At 36.4% G+C, this 17,086-nt stretch overlaps 4 protein-coding genes across 4 annotated transcripts; 1 reads left to right on the plus strand and 3 right to left on the minus strand.

Annotated features, from left to right (window-relative positions):
- LOC132192182 (thylakoid lumen 15.0 kDa protein) lies at window positions 1-2,001 on the minus strand (the record flags this gene model as incomplete). Its single annotated transcript, XM_059607436.2, is given in 6 exon segments — window positions 1-86; window positions 223-332; window positions 408-476; window positions 681-771; window positions 1,046-1,149; window positions 1,689-2,001. Coding segments are annotated over 6 exon segments (647 nt in total), but the record flags the coding sequence as incomplete, so codon positions are not given.
- A 1,665-nt stretch (window positions 2,002-3,666) lies between these two features.
- LOC132191287 (actin T1-like protein) lies at window positions 3,667-6,675 on the minus strand. The gene is made up of 3 exons (XM_059606234.2): window positions 6,477-6,675; window positions 4,050-4,128; window positions 3,667-3,918 (listed from the first exon to the last, which is right to left on the minus strand). The coding sequence occupies exons 1-3, from the start codon at window positions 6,626-6,628 to the stop codon at window positions 3,850-3,852; spliced, it is 300 nt and encodes a 99-aa protein (XP_059462217.1). The 5' UTR covers window positions 6,629-6,675; the 3' UTR covers window positions 3,667-3,849.
- A 1,438-nt stretch (window positions 6,676-8,113) lies between these two features.
- On the plus strand, window positions 8,114-10,139 carry TAF8 (TBP-associated factor 8). The gene has a single exon (XM_059607051.2). It carries the CDS (start codon window positions 8,813-8,815, stop codon window positions 9,926-9,928), a length of 1,116 nt encoding a protein of 371 aa, XP_059463034.2. The 5' UTR covers window positions 8,114-8,812; the 3' UTR covers window positions 9,929-10,139.
- A 3,675-nt stretch (window positions 10,140-13,814) lies between these two features.
- On the minus strand, window positions 13,815-17,048 carry LOC132191777 (membrane magnesium transporter). Its single transcript, XM_059606873.2, has 4 exons — window positions 16,863-17,048; window positions 16,672-16,724; window positions 16,484-16,584; window positions 13,815-13,941 (listed from the first exon to the last, which is right to left on the minus strand). The coding sequence occupies exons 1-4, from the start codon at window positions 16,933-16,935 to the stop codon at window positions 13,848-13,850; spliced, it is 321 nt and encodes a 106-aa protein (XP_059462856.1). The 5' UTR covers window positions 16,936-17,048; the 3' UTR covers window positions 13,815-13,847.
- Between the last annotated feature and the right edge of the window lie 38 nt (window positions 17,049-17,086).

Here is a 17,086-nt window from a genome sequence, read left to right on the forward strand (position 1 = left end):
ACCTCAGAGCAATTATTTGGGCCTACGGGTTCTCTCAAGCAATCAGATATTGCCATTACAGCTGCTTCAATTGATGCATCTTCCCCCTGTATTAGCAAGAAGAATACATCAACTTATTAACACAGCCTTGCAAAACCTGTACAAAATCTAGCTCAACCACAGGGAGCAAAGAGCAATCAACCCCCAAAAATTATAGTGATCCAAAGCATTAAAACACTTCACCTTCTCCTTCCAATAAAAAATATTTCCATATTTCCCTGCCAATCGGCTCCAGAAACTACGTGGAATGTCTAGATCAATCGAAGCCCCCACATTGAAGTTTAATATATTACCTGGTCAAATAGACCAAAATATAAATCATCTATGGCAGAGGTTTTAAAAGAAGACATCATGTTTGAATCCTTTACCAAAGGTGGGGTCAGCAACAAAGACAATAGTTCTATCATCCACTTGCCAAAAATCTTTGATCGCCAGTCCTACAAGAATGTTGGTTTTTGTAAAGATTAGCCTTTTTTTTTGTTTTGGTTAGAAGGATGTCTTCAGACTAAAAATTGAAATATATATATATATATATATATATATATATATATATATATAAAATAAAGGAATATTAAGAATCAACAAATATATCGATGGAGCAAACCATCTGACTACCAAAAGATCAAAAACATTAAGCATACCTGGTGTTTCAGGGTAATTCTGGGCCAGAACTCTCAACTTAAACCCAGTATCTTTTTCAATATCACCAATCTCTTGAACAAGTCTTTTCTCCTGCAGATTCACCACAAAATATTAGCAATTTAACTTACATTTTCTTCACTTGACCAGATCTTTCAACCATTGCCTATCCATAGGACTTATATGGATATAGGAATACTCATGTATCAATCTAAGAACTAAGAAGATGCATATAAAGTTATATAAAAAAATAAAAGAGTAAACAAATCAGCAAAGAAGAAGGGGGCAGTAATAGAATGAATGAACATAAACTAATTGAAGGCTATAGTAAAGACTGAATAAACGACCAAGAAGAAAGAAACCGGACCTGACCGTCAGAGAGGAACCCTGCAACATCAATGACAGGACTAAACTCTTTAGGAAGCAATTCTGGCTTGTTGACCCCAACTTTGGCCTCTGCTACTCCGACTCCTACAAAGTTTGTTTCTATTTTTTAAGTTTGCCCTTTTATGATATCCCAAAATCAAAATGGTTTCTAGCATTGCACATTGCACACGAATAGACAGAAATTGAGTCCCTAAAAAGTAAAAACAACCGCATTTTTAAAAAAAAAATTATACACTGAGAAAATCAAATGGACCACTGAAATTAATCTCACAACAGTTATTTGCATAAGTTTCAATGGCATTTAGGGTCCGTTCAGTTGCTGAGAATTTTAAATCTCAAGAATTACTGATTTTAGGAGTTTAAATTCACAGGAATTAGAATTCCCAAGAGAATCGACACTACCATTGTTTGGATATTCTTAGAATTTGAATCGATAGTGGGTACACAGGGTTTAGCATTTCTTTCACTCAACCTACCAAAAGAGACTTACAAAAAATCACATACACTGTAAAAGCATGGAGAGTTTGCTGAAAGAAGAACCACCTAAATAGACTTTAAAAAATAGGCATAATCAAAAGGGGAAAAAAAAAAAATTATTAAGAAAGATAAAAATAAAAACTTGCCTGAGAGAGAGAGTCCGAGCGTGAGAGCCCCTGAGAGCACGAGATTCAAAGACTTCGAACGGACCCAATTGGAGAATTTGGTTGAGTTTTGAGTGGGGAAAGGTGGCAGAGAGAGAGGAGACGATGCTGCTGTGATGGGTACCATAAACGCAGGACGTGAGGCAGTGGGAAGATGGAGATACGCCATTACAGTTGCTCAAACTGTTTTTTTACTTCTTTGGAAGTTTGGATAGGATGATTATGATAGGACTTCAACGAAAAAAAATTAAAAAAGTAAAAATCGTGCGTTGCCTTGTAATAATTCAACCGAGCTTCGAGTACTTTCGTTGAGGTAGAATTCAGCACTTCAGAATTATCCGTGCAATGTTAAAAAAAAAAAAAAAAAAAAAAAAAAGAGTTAGACGCTCATTACACATTTACACCCCCTATGTAGTTTAACAATTTTTATGTATAAGATATGAGAAAAAAACAAACAAAAAAAAAAAGTCATGTATTTAACGCCAAAGAGCATTCCTAATGGAGGAGCCAAATTTTTATGAAAAATGACTTCTCAAAATGCACTTTATGTAGTTTAGCTAATAAATTTTTAAAGGTCTCCTACATTCGATTAGCTATATTTTTATCTATATCATTTAAATATTATTAAAAGTGAGAAAAGTGAGAAAAAAAAAAGAACATGTGAGAGGAAAAATGGGAAAAATTTTGGAAAAAAAAGAACATGCAAGAAAAAAAGTAGGAAAAAATTTGGGGAAAAGAGAAAACAAGTGAGAAACAATAAAAAATAAAATGGCTCCCTTGAAAAGTGATGCTATATTTAGCTTTTTTCTAGCTCTTCTAATCAAATATTTATTTTATATTTTCTTTTAGTTAATCCAATGTAGGGAGTTTTTTAAACACTTAAAAAGTCATTTTAGATAAAAGTAACATTTGACTCTTCTATTAAGAACTCATAATAGCAAGCTAAAGAACTCATAATAGCAACATTTAGCTATTTTAAGCTCTTTTTTGTCTCCAATATATTAGCTCCAAAGTAGCTCGAATGCAATTTTTGCTACAACGAATAGCACCATTTTGTTATTCATTATGGCACTTTGTCTAATTATTTTATTATTTCACTTTCATCTTTTATCTTTATTCATTTCTTTCCTTCAGTTGCTCAAAGCTCATAGTATCTCGGACGAAACCATCAAAAACCCACATCACTTTGTGTATATATATTTTGTAAACCTAGCATTTCTGTAATAAAGGATGGTTTGGTGATATCTTTGCAAAAATAGTGTAGTTTGAGGTCATTTACTAGAGAGGCTTACACCCTTCAACTGATTATATAGCCATACAAAGTGTAGAATAATGTTTGAGATGAGATATTTCTGCAAGGATGCACGTGCTTGGCGGCAAGTTTCTTTCTTTTTAATTTAAGTCTAAGGACCATGGATTCCAGGACCGAGCTTTGTTGAGCTTTTACTTATTCAATAAAATCGTAACCCTTGAAGATGCACGAAAATTTCTTCTGAATCAAAACTTTGAGAAGGTAAGTTATGGCGGCGGTTAGGCCATGCAATACTGGCTAGAAAACACATCAACAGCAAAACTAATACCATAAAAGCCCATGATCCAATGAAAACAGAATTCTTCCAGGAAAAGCAATTGAAGAACATTTTTTGTTTCTCACAAATTGGCATGATTCTGCAAAATTTGATCCATTCACTTATCAAGCAATGTGAAATTGGAAATGTTGAGATTGAAAATCACTTGAATTTTTTTTTTTTTTTTTTTTTTTTTTTTGAGGTGTAGACCTAGCACTCTTTCAGAAAAAGAATAATGCATGCCTACAAGTCAGGCATTAAAAACAACCATCATATTTTGGGGGTGATGTCACAGTACTGCTATCACGCCCATTACTAAGCCCTAAAATGTTCAGCCACCATCTGCATGGTAAATAAATACATGTTCCAAAACATCTGTCAAACAATACAGATTAATCAACCCGGCCGCAAAGATTAATGGGATCAAATTAATCACTACAAACAAGAAATTCGGCTATTAGTTCAAGTCTTCCAATCCAGGGGAAGAAAAGGATGAGCAATCCAGGTTACACAAGTCTCATTATTCTCAAGTTTATTACAATAGAATAGAAAGCATGCGTATGAAAACGAAAAGCCTAAGGGAAGTAAAAGGCATAATTATAATAATATGCATCACGGTGGTCCTTGTCCATGGTCTGGTTCCACTGCAACAATGTAAAGTTTCAAGAGAACACTTTTCAATTGGTCAAATCATAACAAGCATAATTCAAAATTATCAACAGTACTTAAATCTCAGATTTGAGAAATCGCAGATTTAGAAAGTCAAACAATATACCATGAATTTATAAGGCTGATTCTTCTCCATTGCCTTTTTCCAGTGGTACTGCTCAAACAACATTGCTTTGTCGTGCCAACTGCACATTGAAGAAACTCAAAATCTGAGAATAAGAACAATGTAGAGAAATAAAGGAAAACACACAAGCACACAGAAACTGATGGGGTTCACATCATCAGAGCAGCTGAACACAGACCATAAGATGGACATGTAGAGCCCAAACTAAGAAACAGATAAACTGCAAATAAACAGAGAAATTAAGCTGTGTACTTCCTTGTGACCCAGAAATGGCGCAAACAAGTCATAGAATAAGGAACAAAACTTCAACTTTTTGCCATTGAAAATATTCATCACCTGCGAAGCAATCAACCTTTTTTCCTCCTTCCTATGGGTTATTTGAATATTCAAGTTTTCAAGTATAATTTTATGAAAGTCAACAGCAATAATTCTCTCAAAGTGCACCATCAGAGCAACTGGCTAGGACATGCTTGTTCTATTACAAGCTTCACTTTAATGAGATGAAAGAAGAAGTCCATATTTGGCAGGGAGACAGATGGAGGGAGTGAGAAAGGGCTAGGGCAGCCAAGCCCATCTGTTTCATACAATAAGTTACAACACGAATTCTTTGATGCTAAAACCATTGCCAACCAATTTATATGCTACATACGTTATTCTGCTACACAGCAACACTTAGATTATTACACACCCCCCACCCCCCCGCGGGAGTTTTGGTTAAGGATTTATATTGACAATTAAGGATTTGAGTTTTGATCATGTGACAAATAGACTCTTCTATCAATTTTATCGTCCAATTTTTAATGGTAGAAGTGCCAGGTAACATCTTCTCCATGTAAGACTAATGAAATTACCCCATGTGTATTACAAAGCCATGTCATCATATCACACATGCCCAAAAAGTAGAAAATATAAAAAACAGAAAGAAAATGGAAAAGGTGAAAAAAAGGCAAAAGAGGTGGCTCCACCCTATAGCCACCCCCACCGCCACCCTCGCAAGGGGGGCGGTAAGACTCCAAAAAATGGAGGTGACTCATGTGGTTCCATCCCAGCAATGGGGGCGGTTGTGGGGCCATCCCCATTGCACCCCCAATAATAGGGTTGGCTCACACGATCACCTCCAGCAGTGGGGAATGGAGCCACCCCCTCCACCCACTGCAGGGGTGAAGGGTTGGAGCCACTCTTCTTCTTCTTTTTAATTTATTTAGGGGCATGCATGGCATGATGACATAGCTTCTAAAAAAAGATTGACTGTCACATGGCCAAAAATCATACCTCTAATTGTCAAAATTAGAAACTCATGTCCTTATTTATCACAGGGCTAAAATACAGGGTATGGGGCAATTTCTCTATTAAGAATAAATATCTTAGAGATAAAAGTTCTCTCTCCCCCTTCTTGCAGCTCGCTGGCCCATAAGTGAGTTAAATGTTAAAAGTTAAAAGGTGTTCTACAACATATGTAGATTCAAGAAGGAATGCTAATGGCTTGTTTGAAACAACGAAATTCCTCCTCTTGTGAGATGCTTTTGGATAATGATAGTGTACAGAAAGAGGAACAAGAACGTCAAACAAGTCAGAACAATGTTCCCACTCTCAAAATTAAAGATCTTTCAAGGAAAAAAAATTGCTTGTACAATATATGTGAACTTTCAAGTTCACAAATACTCTACACATGCATGCAGAAGCTCATTGGACATGCAAATTGCATAGCTTTTGGATAGAATATCAGAACAGAAAATAAGAACAAGGGGCTGGGGGGACACAGTTTAGAAGTTGTAGACTTCAATAGCCCTCTTGAAAGGAAAAAGAAATCGAAAGAATTTCTCCAGTTCAAACAAGATAAGCAATCATATGAGTGCACACAATAAAATCAGGTTACTTAGGGTTCTAAGCCCAACAAGTTCACAGATTACGGAATCGTAAAACACACATTTCAGCTGAATTATGCCCTATTTTGGGCTAAGTAGCCGAATGTTAGCTTCATCAATACTTGTAGAAACATAATACACAAAATATCACAAGGTATGAAAAGGCTAGTAGAACGGATGTTCCATAATAAAAGACAACTCCAATCCCCAAGCAACCAATCACCCACTACTTCCTTTTCAACCATCCAATTAAATGGCTCCAATACAGGTACAAGTTGCCGGCGTTCTTAACTATCATCCCACCGTTTCAAATTCTCCACTTGGCTCGTTCAATTTGATATCAAAAAAGTAGAATCATTTTCATTTTCCAAAATGTTATGACAGCTAAATGAACTAACTTCATTCCCTTATAGAATGCCCTAGTGCTGTTATGCTGACATTTTATCCCATTCAATGGCATCAACAAAAGCCAAAAGAAAAGCTCCAAAGAACAATCTCATAAACCCTAAATTATCTTTTAACGGACAAGAGAGAGAGAGAGTACTTGAATTGATTGGAGCGTTGCCACATGTAAGGGTTAATCCAGGTGAGAGCGGAGAAGGCAGCGGAGCCGATCCAGATGTTTACGAATCGGTCCGGGTCAGCGTGTGGGACGCCCGGGTCACCTCGGTACGCGTTCCCGAAATACTTCTCCATTTTCGCTCTCGAGCTCTCCTCCAGTCCACTGTGAGACAACTTCTCTGGCGTTTATCTTAATATTATCGTCTTACTCCGCGCCAGTGGACCCCCTTCTGCTTTGTCCACCTCACTACACGCCCTAACACCGCACATTGTGTCGTCATATCTATGAGTGATGACTCCTTTCAAATTTTGATGCGTTCAAATTAATGTTAACAATTTTTAACGCCACGTGAATTTTATATAAATTTGATATAAAATTAATAAATTATTTAGGAGTTTGATCTGTTTGAATTAATGGGTCGGAATAAAATTGATTTATATAGTGGTATAATCATTCTAGGCACGATTTGAACCCGACACATAACATTTAAGATTCTCTATTTTTGACATTACTTACAAATTCGACACGAATTCAATACAAAATAAAAATGTTAGGGTTGAGAGATATAATTTGTTTAATTAAATGGGTTAAATTATAATTGGCTCATATAATTTTATACACATGTCTCGATCCAAATCTACACACGAAACACAAATTGCCTGCCCCTAATTTGAATGGATCATTATCATTTGTTATTTTTATTTTTATTACAATATTTGATTATATAAGTTTTTAGATTAATTGATTACATAAATTTTTATCATTTTGTAAATGTAATAAAATACAATAAATACTACTATAGTAAATATTAAAATGATAAAATCTAATAATTATTTAATTTAAAAATAATAATTAATAAGGGTATATATCTTATAAATCTCCAAGTCAATGCGCCAAAACAAAAGCTCTCTGAACTTGTTTTTTCTTTCGAATTTTTACTCACTAGGTCAATCGAAAAGACAAATTAACTCCTACCCTTACATTTTCCCCAAATGTTTAACGCACATCAGTCCCAAACGAAACGTACCATTTTGTCATGTTAGCATATTAAATTTTTATTAATTTAATTTAAAAATTAAATCTAAAAAAAAAATTGAAGGGGTACTCGGCGGCCACCCCTTCAAAAAAAATTTTTAGTAGATTTAATTTTTAAATTCAACTAATATATTGACATACCAAAATGGTGCGTTTAGTTGGGACTGATTAACGTTAAATATTTGGAAAAAAAATGTAAAAATAGTGGTTAATTTGTCTTTTCGATTAACCAGTGAGTAAAATATGAAAAAAAAAAAAACAAAAAAAAAATTTGAAATTTTCTGTTTTAGCGTTGATTCAAAGATTTATAAGATATATAGCCTTAAAAATTTTAAGAATTTAATTTCTCTCAAATATATTTTTGAAAATTACATATAAAACCCTGTTATTATTGGAAACGGATCGCCCTTTTCCGTTATTATTAGGCCCCCAACCCACCCAATTCCCAGGCCCCAGACAACAGCGAGATCTAGCGAGTATGCATCTCATATGACACGCGCTGGTGGGCATGGAAAACTCGGCGTGTGATTGGTTGAACCGATTGACTAGGCTCTATAAATAAACGCCCAGGAGCGCCCACTTTCGTTCATCGAGCTCAGCAGCAGTCTCTTTTATCACCTTCCTTGGATCCATAGGGTCTTACCAGGGTTTATCAAAAAAAATTTATTTTTATTTTTGAAAATTCCTTAAATTCCATCTATGTCCCTAACGTCCTTCACTGTTTCTAAACCTCAACAATCACTGTTCAAAACCCTAGCGTCCCCATTCTCGTAGTCTATGCTATTCGCAGCTCTTGGTTCTTGTTTTTTTGTTTTTGGATCCGAGTCTGGTCGATTGACGGCACGATTCGTTTCGGAGTCTTGGAATTACTGGTAAGATTCCAAAGAACTATTATTTAAAAAAAAAAAAAAATTGTAACTTTCTTTGCTCAGTAGCTCAGCTTCAAATTCGTTAGGGTTTCTCGGTTTCGATTCCATTTTATTTATTTTCTCGTTTTCGTTGGGTTTTTGGGAAATTTTGTAGTAGAAATTGGGGTCCTAGAGAGAATTTTTCCACTCAATTGAAGGTGGTAAAGAATTTGGCCAAGCTGAGTTGAATTTCAAGGTTCTTATTTTATTTTATTTGATTTCTCCATTTTCTCGGCAACCAAACGGGAAATAGGTGCTTTGGGTGTGGATGAGTGTTGTATATTACTGAATGTTGGGGAGCATTATAGCTGGTGGAGATTTATGGGCTGAGTAATGCGGGTTCGAGAAAACCCTAAATGATATGAGGGTTTGAATATGAGCCATGGAGGTGTAAATGTTACGAGAGGGAATGAGCAAGAAGATCGTGATGCGTCGAGAAGACTCGGAGCTGATGGCTTTGGGCGAGCAGTGTCGAAGGTTGCGGTGGCGCAGATATGTGAGAGCGTGGGGTTTCAGAGCTTCAAAGACTCCGCTTTGGAGGCTCTCACTGACATTGCGATTCGATATCTCAGTGACTTAGGAAAGACGGCGAGATTCTATGCTAACTTAGCTGGTAGGACAGAGAGTAATGTGTTTGATATTGTTAGAGGGTTGGAGGAATTGGAAGCTTCGCAAGGCTTCCCGGGTGCTTCAGGGGTTAATAATTGTCTTGCCCGTTCAGGAATGGTGAAGGGGATTATTGAGTATGTGGGTTCAGCAGAGGAGATTCCATTTGCTCAGCCGGTCACACAGTTTCCAGTGATTAAGAATCGGAAACTGATTCCGAGTTTCGTTCAAATGGGTGAGATGCCGCCTGGCAAGCACATGCCGGCTTGGTTGCCAGCTTTGCCCGATCCCCATACGTATATTCATACTCCCGTGTGGAATGAGAGGGCGACAGATCCTCGAGCAGATAAGATTGAGCAAGCACGACAACGCAGAAAGGCAGAGAGGTCTTTGTTGAGTTTACAGCAAAGGTTGTTGTCCGATGGTGCGGTGGGAACTTCGGCCTTGGCCTCATGTAGTGATGTAAAGGAATTGGACGGGGCTGACAAAAACCCATTTCTTGGCACGCCTCTGCAACCAGGGCAGAAAGATGTTTCTCCTGTTGTCTTACCGAGTAAGCCTTCAGCTTTGGATGAAATGGTGGAGAGGAACCATATCTCTGTGCTAGAGGCATTTGCTCCTGCCATTGAAGCGGTGAAAGGTGGGTTTTCTGATGACGGAGAAGATGGGAAAAAGGGTATTCCTGATGTGAGGCCTGCTGTTCAGCTAAAATTCAGAACTGGCAAGAAGTTTCTAGGTGAATCATTGGATTTGAGTCTTCAGAAGGGTGGTGGGAGATCAGCACCTTTTCTTGCACGGGATGAGGAGAGGGATGACAAGAAGAGGAGAGCTGAGTTTATTCTTAAACATACTACGGAATTCCCACAGGAACTCAATCAGTTGTAAACTAGTTAGTTTAGGAGTCGGCATTAGCAGTGGGCTATGGGTTCTCAAAATTGAGGGTATACTCTGTTCTGATATGGATATTTACAGAATCTAGTTGTGAGTTCCTCATGGTCCACTTAACATTTTTTAGAGGCATGTCCATGTATGTTTCCTTGTTACTCCCGACATTTGCTTATGATTCTTTGAAAATGAAGTCTCTGATATTTGTATACACTGAGTTCTGTTGTTTGGATCGATATACTGAATTCTCTTCTCTTGTTTTGATAAGATTTTGAAATATGGAGCTGAATTCTCTTGTCCTGGGATCATGAACTTCATTCTCTTTTTTCATGCAATTATATGGAACTGTACAAAATATTTCACACTGCCGATGCAAGTTATATAGCATATTAGTTATTTTGTTATTAATAAGTTATATTTTTAAGGTTCTTTTTTTTTCCCTAAAAAAAGTATTTAAAAGAAAATTTAAGGTCTAGTACCAGTTCATGACTAAACTACTTTGAACAAAAATGGATTTTGCAACCACTAAATTGCAATCTGATGAGTTAATGCATGAGGTTGATTAAAACATAGGAGTAATTCGGTATTGACCAAATAAACTTGAATTTATGGAACTTTGTGTGTAGTTACTTGTTAAGCGTGTAGAAAGAAGTGCTAAACTTCCATATTGGTTAGTTAGAGCTTGATCAGATAGCCTTATGATCAAACTCATTCTTTTTTTTTGCTTAAACAATGCTTTTAGTTGGGGTATTGAATTATTAATACACAACTCAATGCTAAACAAAGATTGTTCAATTACTGTGAAGAGGGAGTTGGCTAAGATGGTTTGTCATGTGCACTCCAATTAATACTGGTAAGCAATATTCTGCTCCTCCTTGTTTAACATCATTAAAACTGCAGGTGTTTTTTTTAGTTATTCTCAAATGTCAAATAGACGCTCCACGATGGGGTAACTTTTTTTTAACTTCTTGTAAGGTCAATAGTATATGTGTTGCATTTTACGTGGGGGGAGGGGGTATTAATTGATTGCACTAAGAAACACAGAGAGATGTATACTCGTCGGGCTGAGTAAAGGAGATCTATATCCTATACCAATTTGGGAGTCTGGCTTGCTTGCGTAAGAAGGAAGGTGGATTGGGGATAAAAGGCTTACAATACAAGTCATTTTAAGGAGGCGACTGGACTGGAGTGCTTTCATCAAATGATGCATGTGGCTCAGCCATTCCCATCCCAAGTGGTGGCCTGATTCGGCCTGACCTGGTCGGGAAGAGATTCACTTAGAGACTATTGCTATCAGGAATATCTTTCACTTGTCACAAGCAAGCATTCTCTTCCCTTCCTATCCCGCTGGTCGAGCAAAGAATACCTTGCCCTAGACTCTATTGGAACAAAGCAAACGGAGGGGGAATGGAGAAAGGAAAGGGACAAAGGCAGGCTTGCTTGGCGTGAAAGCTGCTGGTTTTGGGGTAGGGTACAGTACTGAAGGTCTTCTCTTGGACGGTATAGCGTTGCTCCACCTCATTCAGCTTACAGCTCTTGTAAGCTATGGGATGCCCGCATAGAATTTGGGGAGATGGAATGTAACCTTCAATTCGGGGGGGTGGGGGGCGGCATTTGTTTGTATTTAGCCAAGGAGGCCAAAGAACTAATGGCATGGGGAAAGAAAAATATGGGATGGAAAAGCTCCCCAAGCTGCTTGCAGATGCCAAAGTGACTTGCAGTACTAGTGTAATAGTGTCTACTGTATGGAATTGAAATACTGCTATCAACAGGGCATAGTTCCTCAATACACCACTCCTTGGACTCCCGAACAGATCGGTCGGTCTTTCTAAATGGAGAAATTGGGGGATGCTGAAATGTGGTCTTTCGAACAAGGTTGGACTTTCATTGTTCCAAAATGCATCTTGGGCATAACTGTGGTCTCACATATGAGTTGGCATAAACCAACGTGTCTTTAGTCAGTAAAGCTAAATTTTCTTTATTTTTGCTTTTCTGCCTTATGATTAAACTATATATGATGAATTATTTTCATTTGAACTTGTTCAATGGTGTTCCATGCCATGTAGTACTCATGAAATCAGCTAAGGCATAGGAGCACTTCCCCGAGGTATGTCCTGCTTCTTGCTATTTTCATACATCGTCAATTGAAGTGAAAATGCTTGATAATATGTCTAGAATACAGTATTTTTTTTTTTGGCTTTCTTTCCACTTTGTATGCCATTGCAATTTATTCGTCTATTTATTTTGTTGCTTGTATTCTGCTATAGGAATTTATGATGTCATATGACTAATATATGTGAGAAGCTAATTTTCTTGCAACTTAAAACAAAGAAAACTTGATGGGAACAGGAGTTTGTGGGTTCCTCCTCAAACTTTAATTGGTAAAATGACAGTAATCACATTTTAAAGGTAAAGGATACTACCTATCAAAAAAAAAAAAAAAAAAGAGGTAAAGGATACTGCAGGTTATGTCCAGCAAACCTTTTTGACTGAATCCAAGATCTTGTTCTGCGGCATCTATTAACTTTATGTATGGTGGATAGGCAAGATATCTAATGCAGCTGAGAGCTTTTGGTATGTCCCTTGCCCAGTGCAAGCACGGGAAATTGCCCTTTCATGGTACTTTTATGTCATCACATTTACTTGAAGCATTGCATCCTCTAGTTTCCGCCCTGCGAAGCTAGAGGAAACCCTTCTGCAAATTGTCTTATAGCATTCTTAGCCCTGAGAATGGAGCTGTTTTACCTCAATTTGATTCTTCACTGATTGAAGTATTTGGACTTCTCAATTGTGTTCCTCTGGTGTGTTTGTTGCGTGTGTGTTTGTTGTGGAAAGACATATCATATCCTTTAAGGCAACCTACTTGGAAAGCCTCTAAAGAAAAAGAAAAATGGATTTGATTATTTGAATAACTAACCGATAGCAATTTTATAATTGTCTTCTATATTTTATTTTATTTTCTTTCTCTTTTTTGCTTTTATTAATTTATTTATGTATTTACAAGTAGTCGATAATTTTTTTGTATCTAAAATCCATACGCATTCATAATTTAAGAAAAATTAGCAGAACGTGAAGCATCTGCCAGGTTTGCTTTGCAAAGCAGCAATTTTAAGAAAACCTTTTATTAAGTAATAACTAGGAGGAGACGAGAACATAATACTTGCTAGATCACTAGATAGTAGATGATCTAAAGGAGGAAATGAAAGACATTGGAATTTCATAACACCGCCACCAACTAGATGATCCTTATTACATTCACTTTTCTCAATAGAACCAAAAGTAGCTTTGTGGGATTATCAAGAATATATATATATATATATATATATATATATATATTTCGACAGAAATTTCTTCCAAACCAATCTAGAAAAAATATCCTTAAACTCATTTAAAATAGTAAAAATGATATATAAACTTTTAAAACGTTAGTCTAAGTTAGTAAACTGCTATTAATGACCTTAAGAATTTAATATGGTTTTAAATGTTTAGGCACTTGGTACTATTTTAAATGAGTTGGAGGATATTTATTCCAAATTGGTTTGGAAGAAATTTTTGTTTTTTATTTTATTTTTTTATCAAATCTTGGTTGGATGTGCATAAAACAGGAGATTGGTGCTTTCAAAGGAAATGGGGATGTTTCATCCTCCCCTGCTGCCGAACATATGCCATTGTTGTTCATTCAACTTTCACAGGCAGGCCCTCATGGGTTACACAAGGACCAACAAAATCCCATTAAAAGAAGGTATTCGAGGTTTAAATTAGCAGATAGAGAAGTATTTTTGTAATAAGTTGCGAAAGAAAAGAGTTGATACAAGGACATCATCTGAAACGACTAAAGCCACTGTTTTTCTCTCTACAAGAAAGGACTCCCTCTTCAAGTAAGCCCAAAGGACATCCTTTTAACTTGATAGAAATGAACTCAATGTTTGAGCTTCAAATCCATCTCCAAAGGAAATACTTTGCCTCGATGGTTGAAAATCATGAAGTCTAAATTGGCTGGTAAAGACACCATCCTGCATCCAAAAATACACAAATCCAGAGTTAAATAATCTTACAGCCAATATTGCTAGGGGAAGCACAGTAACAATCATTGAACAGTTCTGCCTCCGAAATTAATACAAAGGCAACAACAGAAAGCAACTGAGAAATTCTATTGAGATAACTTTCTTTGCAAACGATGTGTTAACAGACTAACCATTTAAATGAAAACCAGAATTTTTTATTTTTTGGTGTCAAGAAATCATCTTAGCCCCTTCAGGCATGTGCAGCAAGGATTAGCTCTCATTATTTTCTAGAACAAGTAATATCTCACTTTGGAGAAAATGAAAAGACAAATAAGGATGCACAGAACAATTGACTTGAGAAGTGATGGAGAAAATAGCCAAGGTATTCTAGAGTTAGATATGAACCTTCTAGGATATCCAGTCTCAGAAGAATACCCTATGATCTGTTTCCAAATTAGCAATTCTAACTTAAATCAAGCAATCCTAGGCACCACTTATTATTGTATGGGAAGTATATATAATGTTGAAGAATTAACAGAGGCAACTCAGATGCACCTTTATCACATTAATTGATCAGTAGAAATATAAAACAGCCTGGAAATTATAAACTGGTCTGTCTCGTACTTTTTTTTTCCCCTCTAAATTGGTCTGTTTAGTACTTACAAGGCGATGAACTGAGTCACAATTCAAAAAGCTTCATGATTTATTTTCAACTTTAAATAGTATAAATTCGAAACTGTAATGAAAAAGAAAAGAAAAAATACCAATGAATATTACTTTTTCGATTTCTAGGGACGTTTGTACAACAAACTCTATAGTAGCTAAGGGCACCAAAAGAATCTAGGTGTTCAATCTTCACAAGTAGCAATCAACAATGTTCTAAAATTTCTCTTTAAACATGCAAGAAATGGCATGAGGATTTTTTTTTTTTTAATAAGTAATTGTTGTATATATCAAAACGCCAAGGGGGTGCAGCCCAAATACACAAGAAGCATATAAAGGGAGTGCCAAGAAGCACCCAACAAAGCCCTAAGCTCCCACGGAGCACCCACAAGAGACCCAAGAAGAACCACCCAAGAACCCTTGAAAACAAACACCCACAAGAAACACCCTCCACAATCAGTCTTATCAAGAAACAGCTAAACAAATTCATATAAATGATCTAGAAGATTAACTAACTCATAAATGCAAGGATTAGCTTTAGACTTCTCTTATGAGGGTTAAAGAAATTTAATCACATAGCATCACTCGCTGCCTTGCCTGTACTTTCACGTGCCTCGACAGGACATAGTTGATCTCTTCTAAAGGTAAAAAGTTTAAATATCATAAGAAAAGTCATGCATTCTACCACATTAGATGAAAATAAGGAAGTGAATGCCGTTTGTTACTTGTTCACTCCCTGAAAGAACAAAAAAAGTTTGAACACGAAGTAAAGAAAAAAGGCAATAAGGGAGTGAATGCCGTTTGTTACTTGTTCACTCCCTGAAAGAACAAAAAAAGTTTGAACACGAAGTAAAGAAAAAAGGCATGCACCGGGTATAAATCGTTACTCTTGACAATGTGAAATATGATTTCATTGGAAAAATCATTCCCATCAACCCCCTATGGAGCAACTCAATGATCTTATTTTTGATCATATATGAAATAACAAAGTAATGTCGGGTATAGTTTAAAGGTCAAAGCTCAAACACATATAGAAGGAAAGCATCTACAGAAATTCTGTAGAGCAATCCAAGGACAAGGAGGTTGAAAGCAATGTGGGCTAAGTGGCAAGATGCTGATAGTCTGGTTCTTATATATATATATATATATATATATATATATATATAATGTTAGGAACCATTTTTTTATCCCTTTTTTATCCTCCTAAAGCTAATGTGGCTTTCAAAATCACCATTGGATCAAAATTCAAGTATGATTCATCTAAAATTTAATGGTGATTTTAAAAGCCACATTAACTTTAGAAGGATAAAAAGATGGTATCTAGCATTACTCATATATATATATATATATTCTTTTTATTGAATATATATTTTTTTTATTGAAAATTACACTGCACCTAGTGATTTTTAAATGCAAGACTTCACCTTCAACCTGTTCTTACAGGAGGAGGAGAAGATCCCATTTGATGTACAACTCATTAGCTTTAGAATTAGCCTTAGAAGGCAATTGAGTTCAGAGGCATCCAGTTGTGAGTTTATATGTCAGTATCATAAATAACCATGCAAGTATTTTCGCCTATGGGTACATCAGACGCCCATATTCCTCAACAGAATCAAAATCTGGTCTTTTTCATCTCAACTTTTGACCATATTTTATATGAGGAAAACCTTAATGCTACAGAAAAGAAATTTACATTGCTAAACATACAATTTATCATGTACATACTCTTAATGTCAACTGTCATAGGTTTCAATCAAACTGCTACTAACAAAATCTCCCATCAAAATAAAACAAAATCTATTAATCCCTCTAACCTCAACTCTAACTTAAAAAAATAAAAAAAATAAAAAAATTAATTGAAGAAACAGAAAGAAAGGCATAGGAATACCTATTCTCTTCGGAATGGGGAAGTATGGAAAGAAACTTCCCCGGCACGGTCAGCGCCGCCCACATACAGAAGACTAACCCCAGAAGCAACTCAACCACCACCTGCACTCCCAATAAACCCCCAGATTCATATAAACACCACAAACCCATAATTCAAGGATCAAAGAAAAGCCAATAAATAATACTCACATTCATTGGAGGTCCTGAAAACTCTTCCTCCACAATCTTCAACAGACCTCTATCTGCAACCACAACCAAATCCATCAGAACAAAACCAAAGCATAAAAAATTCAACACCCAGTAAACTAACTTCAAATTTCATAAATTTCATATGGATTCAAGTTTTTGGGCATGCCTATGTATACATATAAAGGGCTTACATTGGATGGTTGAATAAGCGGCATGGGCGAGAATTAGGCCTCCAAAGACGCCTATCACGAAGCCCAAACCCATTTCAACTGAGACCTTTTTGGCGATTTTCTCAGATCTCCGGCCGGCGAGAGTTCCAGGCACTGCTCTCTCTCTTTCTCTCACTGGCTAGTCTGGCTTTGTTCTCGTGCGAAGTGCGCAACGTATAACGACGTCGTCCGCTTTTATGTATGTC

Source organism: Corylus avellana, chromosome 10 (genome assembly GCF_965113065.1).
Source record: "Corylus avellana chromosome 10, dhCorAvel1.hap1.2, whole genome shotgun sequence".
In the NCBI taxonomy this organism is placed as follows: Eukaryota; Viridiplantae; Streptophyta; class Magnoliopsida; order Fagales; family Betulaceae; genus Corylus; species Corylus avellana.